The 7,742-nt window shown below is 49.5% G+C and overlaps 1 protein-coding gene across 1 annotated transcript in view; it reads right to left on the bottom strand.

Moving 5' to 3' along the window:
- Positions 1-5,810: 5,810 nt before the first annotated feature.
- The window catches only part of LOC121511318 (latent-transforming growth factor beta-binding protein 1-like), a 75,329-nt gene continuing 73,397 nt past the window's right edge, over positions 5,811-7,742 (bottom strand). The window contains exon 21 of the mRNA XM_041789956.1: positions 5,811-7,681. Coding sequence (XP_041645890.1) covers positions 7,515-7,681 — 167 coding nt within the window. The 3' untranslated portion in view covers positions 5,811-7,514. The remainder of the gene's footprint in view (positions 7,682-7,742) is intronic.

Genomic DNA, 7,742 nt, shown 5'->3' with positions numbered 1-7,742 from the left:
AGTCAGACAGTCAGTCAGACAGTCAGACAGACAGTCAGACAGTCAGTCAGTCAGACAGTCAGTCAGACAGACAGTCAGACAGTCAGACAGACAGTCAGACAGTCAGACAGTCAGTCAGTCAGACAGACAGTCAGACAGTCAGACAGACAGTCAGACAGACAGACAGTCAGACAGACAGTCAGACAGTCAGACAGTCAGACAGTCAGACAGTCAGACAGTCAGACAGACAGTCAGACAGTCAGTCAGACAGTCAGACAGTCAGTCAGACAGACAGTCAGACAGACAGTCAGACAGTCAGACAGTCAGACAGTCAGACAGACAGTCAGTCAGACAGTCAGACAGTCAGACAGTCAGACAGTCAGACAGTCAGACAGTCAGACAGACAGTCAGACAGTCAGACAGTCAGACAGACAGTCAGTCAGACAGTCAGACAGTCGGACAGACAGTCAGTCAGACAGACAGTCAGACAGTCAGACAGTCAGACAGACAGTCAGTCAGACAGTCAGACAGTCAGACAGACAGTCAGACAGACAGACAGTCAGACAGTCAGACAGACAGTCAGACAGACAGACAGTCAGACAGTCAGACAGTCAGACAGACAGTCAGACAGTCAGACAGACAGTCAGTCAGACAGTCAGTCAGACAGTCAGACAGTCAGTCAGACAGTCAGACAGACAGACAGTCAGACAGTCAGTCAGACAGTCAGACAGACAGTCAGACAGTCAGACAGACAGACAGACAGTCAGACAGACAGACAGTCAGTCAGACAGTCAGACAGTCAGACAGTCAGACAGACAGTCAGACAGTCAGACAGACAGTCAGACAGTCAGTCAGTCAGACAGTCAGACAGACAGTCAGTCAGACAGTCAGACAGTCAGACAGACAGACAGTCAGACAGACAGACAGTCAGACAGACAGACAGACAGACAGACAGACAGACAGACAGACAGACAGTCAGACAGACAGACAGACAGACAGACAGACAGTCAGACAGTCAGACAGTCAGACAGACAGTCAGTCAGACAGTCAGACAGTCAGACAGACAGTCAGACAGACAGTCAGACAGTCAGACAGACAGTCAGACAGTCAGACAGACAGTCAGACAGTCAGACAGTCAGACGGTCAGTCAGTCAGACAGTCGGACAGTCAGACAGTCAGACAGACAGTCAGACAGACAGTCAGACAGACAGTCAGACCAACAGTCAGACAGACAGACAGTCAGACAGACAGTCAGACAGTCAGACAGTCAGACAGTCAGACAGACAGTCAGTCAGACAGTCACACAGTCAGACAGCCAGACAGACAGTCAGACAGTCAGTCAGTCAGACAGTCAGACAGTCAGTCAGTCAGACAGTCAGTCAGTCAGACAGTCAGACAGTCAGACAGTCAGACAGACAGTCAGACAGACAGACAGACAGTCAGACAGACAGACAGACAGTCAGACAGACAGTCAGACAGACAGTCAGACAGACAGACAGACAGTCAGTCAGACAGTCAGACAGTCAGACAGACAGTCAGACAGACAGTCAGACAGTCAGACAGTCAGTCAGTCAGACAGTCAGACAGTCAGTCAGTCAGACAGTCAGACAGACAGTCAGACAGACAGTCAGACAGTCAGACAGACAGTCAGACAGACAGTCAGACAGTCAGACAGACAGTCAGACAGTCATTCAGTCAGACAGTCAGACACTCAGACAGACAGTCAGACAGACAGCCAGTCAGTCAGTCAGACAGACAGTCAGTCAGACAGTCAGACAGTCAGACAGACAGTCAGACAGTCGGACAGTCGGACAGACAGACAGTCAGACAGTCAGACAGACAGTCAGACAGTCGGAAAGTCAGACAGACAGACGGACAGTCAGACAGGCAGACGGTCAGACAGACAGACAGTCAGACAGACAGACAGACAGTCAGACGGTCAGACAGACAGATAATCAGACAGACAGTCAGACGGTCAGACAGACAGATAGTCAGACAGACAGTCAGACAGACAGACAGTCAGACAGACAGACAGACAGTCAGACGGTCAGACAGGCAGACAGTCAGACAAACAGACAGTCAGACAGTCAGACAGACGGACAGGCAGTTAGACAGTCAGACAGACAGACAGACAGACAGACAGACGGACAGTCAGACAGGCAGACGGTCAGACAGATAGACAGACAGACAGACAGACAGACAGTCAGTCAGAAAGACAGACAGTTAGAGAGTCGGACAGACAGACAGACAGACGGTCAGAAAGACAGACGGACAGTAAGACAGTCGGACAGTCAGACAGACAGTCAGACAGACAGACAGTCAGACAGTCAGACAGACAGACAGACAGACAGTCAGTCAGACAGTCGGACAGTCAGACAGTCGGACAGTCAGACAGTCAGACAGTCAAACAGACAGACAGACAGTCATACAGGAAGACAGACAGTCAGACAGTCAGACAGACAGACAGTCAGACAGACAGTCAGACAGTCAGTCAGACAGTCAGACAGACAGACAGACAGTCAGTCAGACAGTCAGACAGACAGACAGTCGGACAGTCAGACAGTCGGACAGTCGGACAGTCAGACAGTCGAACAGACAGACAGACAGGCAGACAGGAAGACAGACAGTCAGACAGTCAGACATTCGGACAGTCAGACAGACAGTCAGACAGTCAGACAGACAGTCAGACAGGCAGACAGACAGTCAGACAGACAGTCAGACAGTCGGACAGTCAGACAGTCAGACAGACAGTCAGACAGACAGTCAGACAGTCAGACAGTCAGACAGTCGGACAGTCAGACAGTCGGACTGACAGTCAGACAGACAGTCAGACAGTCGGACATTCAGACAGTCGGACTGACAGGCAGACAGACAGTCAGACAGTCGGACAGACAGTCAGACAGACAGTCAGACAGGCAGACAGACAGGCAGACAGTCAGTCAGACAGTCTGACAGTCGGACAGTCAGACAGGCAGACAGACAGTCAGACAGACAGTCAGACAGTCAGACAGTCGGACAGTCAGACAGTCGGACAGACAGTCAGACAGTCAGACAGACAGTCAGACAGGCAGTCAGACAGCCAGACAGCCAGACAGTCAGACAGTCAGACAGTCAGACAGACAGACAGACAGACAGTCAGAAAGACAGACGGACAGTCAGACAGACAGACAGTCAGACAGTCAGACAGACAGACAGTCAGAAAGACAGACGGACAGTCAGACAGACAGACAGTCAGACAGACAGACAGTCAGTCAGACAGTCAGACAGACAGACAGACAGACAGACAGACAGACAGTTGGACAGGCAGACAGTCAGACAGTCGGACAGTCAGAAAGACAGACAGACAGTCAGACAGATAGACAGTCAGACAGTCAGACAGTCGGACAGTCAGACAGTTGGACAGACAGTCAGACAGTCAGACAGACAGGCAGACAGACAGTCAGACAGTCAGACAGTCAGACAGACAGACAGGCAGACAGACAGTCAGACAGACAGTCAGACAGTCACACAGACAGTCAGACAGACAAACAGAAAGACAGACGGACAGTCAGACAGACAGACAGTAAGAAAGACAGTCAGTCAGACAGACAGACAGACGGACAGTCAGACAGTCGGACAGACAGTCAGACAGTCAGAAAGACAGACAGTCAGACAGTCAGACAGACAGTCAGACAGACAGTCAGACAGTCAGAAAGACAGACAGTCAGACAGTCAAACAGTCAGACAGTCAGTCAGACAGACAGTCAGACAGACACGCAGACAGTCAGACAGTCAGACAGTCGGACAGACAGTCAGACAGTCAGACAGACAGTAAGACAGACAGTCAGACAGTCAGAAAGACAGACAGTCAGACAGACAGTCAGACAGTCAGACAGTCAGACAGACAGACAGACAGTTAGACAGACAGACAGACAGTCAGACAGTCACTCAGACAGTCAGACAGTCAGACAGTCGGACAGTCAGACAGTCGGACAGACAGTCAGACAGTCAGACAGACAGTCAGACAGACAGTCAGACAGCCAGACAGTCAGACAGTCAGACAGTCAGACAGACAGACAGTCAGACAGACAGACAGTCAGACAGTCAGACAGACAGACAGTCAGAAAGACAGACGGACAGTCAGACAGACAGACAGTCAGACAGACAGACAGTCAGTCAGACAGTCAGACAGACAGACAGACAGACAGACAGTCAGTCAGACAGACAGACAGACAGTTGGACAGGCAGACAGTCAGACAGTCGGACAGTCAGAAAGACAGACAGACAGTCAGACAGAAAGACAGTCAGACAGTCAGACAGTCGGAAAGTCAGACAGTCGGACAGACAGTCAGAGAGTCAGACAGACAGTCAGACAGGCAGACAGACAGTCAGACAGACAGACAGACAGTCAGACAGACAGTCAGACAGACAGTCAGACAGTCAGACAGACAGGCAGACAGACAGTCAGACAGTCAGACAGTCAGACAGTTGGACAGTCAGACAGGCAGACAGACAGTCAGACAGACAGTCAGACAGTCACACAGACAGTCAGACAGACAAACAGAAAGACAGACGGACAGTCAGACAGACAGACAGTAAGACAGACAGTCAGTCAGACAGACAGACAGACGGACAGACAGACAGACAGTCAGTCAGACAGTCAGAAAGACAGACAGTCAGACAGTCAGAAAGACAGACAGACAGACAGTCAGACAGTCAGAAAGACAGACAGTCAGACAGTCAGAAAGACAGACAGTCGGACAGTCAGAAAGACAGACAGACAGACAGTCAGACAGACAGACAGTCAGACAGTCAGACAGTCTGACAGTCAGACAGTCAGACAGACAGTCAGACAGACAGGCAGTCAGACAGTCAGACATTCGGACAGTCAGACAGACAGACAGACAGAAAGTAAGACAGACAGACAGACAGACAGGCAGACAGTCACTCAGACAGTCAGACAGATAGACAGACAGTCAGTCAGACAGTCAGACAGACAGACAGTCAGACAGTCAGACAGTCAGACAGGCAGAAAGTCAGACAGTCGGACAGGCAGACAGTCAGACAGACAGATGGACAGTCAGACAGTCAGACAGATAGACAGTCAGACAGTCGGACAGACAGTCAGACAGTCAGACAGGAAGACAGACAGACAGACAGACAGTTAGAAACACAGTTGGACAGTCAGACAGTCGGACAGTCAGACAGGCAGACAGTCAGACAGACAGACAGGCAGTTAGACAGTCAGACAGAGACAGTCAGACGGACAGACAGGCAGACAGACAGTCAGAAAGACAGACAGACTGTCGGACAGTCAGACAGTCAGACAGACAGTCAGACAGGCAGACAGTCAGACAGGCAGACAGTCAGACAGACAGATAGTCAGACAGACAGACAGTCAGACAGACAGACAGACAGTCAGACGGTCAGACAGACAGATAATCAGACAGACAGTCAGACGGTCAGACAGACAGATAGTCAGACAGACAGTCAGACAGACAGACAGTCAGACAGACAGATAGTCAGACAGACAGACAGTCAGACAGACAGACAGACAGTCAGATGGTCAGACAGGCAGACAGTCAGACAAACAGACAGTCAGACAGTCAGACAGACGGACAGGCAGTTAGACAGTCAGACAGAGACAGTCAGACGGACAGACAGGCAGACAGTCAGAAAGACAGACAGACAGTCGGACAGTCAGACAGTCAGACAGACAGTCAGACAGTCAGACAGACAGTCAGACAGGCAGACACACAGTCGGACAGTCAGACAGTCAGATAGTCAGACAGGCAGACAGTCGGACAGACAGATAGTCAGACAGACAGACAGTCAAACAGACAGACAGACAGATAGTCAGACAGACAGTCAGACAGACAGACAGACAGACAGACAGACAGTCAGACAGTCAGACAGACAGTCAGACGGTCAGACAGTCAGACAGTCAGACAGTCAGGAAAATGCTCTGTGATTGTCTTATCTGATCATGCAGTCTGATCTCAGCTTTAGGGTGTATTCACACCTGTGGCTCGTTTGCTTTGTTCAGATTCAGGGTCAAGACCGATACATTTGTTTCAGTTGTCACTTGGTTCGCTTGTGTTCACACAGCAAAAGTCTCTTGTGGTCCAAAGTTGTAAACAAATGCCACTTGTGCTCCAATTCATCTCTCATTGGTCAGAAATCTTACTCGTAAGGCGGGGGGTTTCCTTATCTTCATTCATTCATGCAGGTTCTTACCTGCTGTCCACGGGCAAAAACAACAGCCACGGAGCATCAGCAGCGTGTGTGGCCGTTTTGTTTTTATAGCGTTCATCAGGCTAATGGACCAGTGTTCGCTAAATCAACAAAACATGCATTTTTTTTGACAGTCAAGACTGCATCTGGAAAATAATGTGCTGATGCTCTTGTTAAAACGAAGATGTGCCGCCTCAGGGAGCCACCACTCATTTTGCTCCAATAGATCTGTTGTTTTTCCGCCTTCTCTTCTTCTTCTGCTGTTGCTGATTCTTCTACTCCTTCGTCTTCTATTGTTTTAACTGATCGGTTGGCAACCGGGCGCATTACTGCCCCCACGGCTACAGCGTGTACTACAGTTACGAGTCAGCTGTGCCAGTTTCTGAGGGGATTGTGTTCTCACTGCAAAGGAACCGCTACAGGGATCGAATGGAAGCGAGCTGAGACCACCCTATTTTGGCGATCTCGGCCCGCTTGTTTTGTCCCGCATCCGAGTGCGATTGCTGTGTTCACATGTGTCCAAACGACAGGGGGGGCCGCTCACTGTTTCAGAACAACTGCCCCAAACGAGCCAGGTGTGAATACACCCTTAGTCTCCTTCCAGTCAACAACCACCTGCAGGTTCAGGAATCACTGCTTTTGTAATATTTGGGAATAATTCTCAATTACATGAAAATACTTGATTCTGATTGGTTTTCCTCAGCAAGTAGAGCAGGATTATTAAAATGTCCTGTCTGTAGGAGCAGCTGGAGAGACTGTTGGTTTCTTTATGCTGAGTTTGGATAATCACTGCTCTGATAGAGCATAGAGGTCAGATCTTTCTTTGAACTCTGAGACAAAGGTCAACTTTGATTGGTATTCATCATGACCTCAGATTACTCAATAAAGGACATTATAGTGTTTCTGTACACTCAGGCCTAAAGTAACTATGAGTCAAATGTGTTTTTTTTCGGAGGGCTTATTGACAAATCTCATCAAAGATGATAAAGGATATACTAGAACAGAAGGGCAGTAGTTTATGTGGTTGAATAAGATTAAGTGTTGTGTTCAGAGGCAAGATTACGGCAGAGTAGAGTCTGAAACAAAGGTTCCTGCTCTGAAATGGTTACTAACCCCTAAGATCTGGAGCGTTCCTCTCCGTCTCCTCTGATCATCAGCTGTGAGCGGGTTCGGGGTTTAGCTGGTACTGATGGAAACAGGAAGGTCACCTTTGAGGAGTGGCAGTGACTGGCGTGATCAGTGGACATCCTCACAAGGATAGTAATACAAGCTTGTGCGTGTGGTTTTAGTGTCTGTTGTCGCCCCCTAGTGTCCATCCATTCTCACTGCTTTGATGTTGGCTGTGCTGCTGCCTCCACACAGTAGTTGGGTTTCTCAGAGGGAGCGAAGCCCGGCAGGCACACGCACTGGTAGGATCCCAGCGTGTTTATGCACTTTGCATTTTTACACAGAGACATCCGAGTGTTGAGCTCTGAGCACTCGTCCACATCTGTGGAGAGACAAAACAGCGCCTGAGTAAAATACTGCTGGGTTTGATTATTTTAGCAGAC

The sequence above is a fragment of the Cheilinus undulatus genome, linkage group 1, assembly GCF_018320785.1.
Source record: "Cheilinus undulatus linkage group 1, ASM1832078v1, whole genome shotgun sequence".
In the NCBI taxonomy this organism is placed as follows: Eukaryota; Metazoa; Chordata; class Actinopteri; order Labriformes; family Labridae; genus Cheilinus; species Cheilinus undulatus.
The sequence above is the reverse complement of the archived record's forward strand: the minus strand, read 5'-3'. Positions and strand labels throughout refer to the sequence as shown.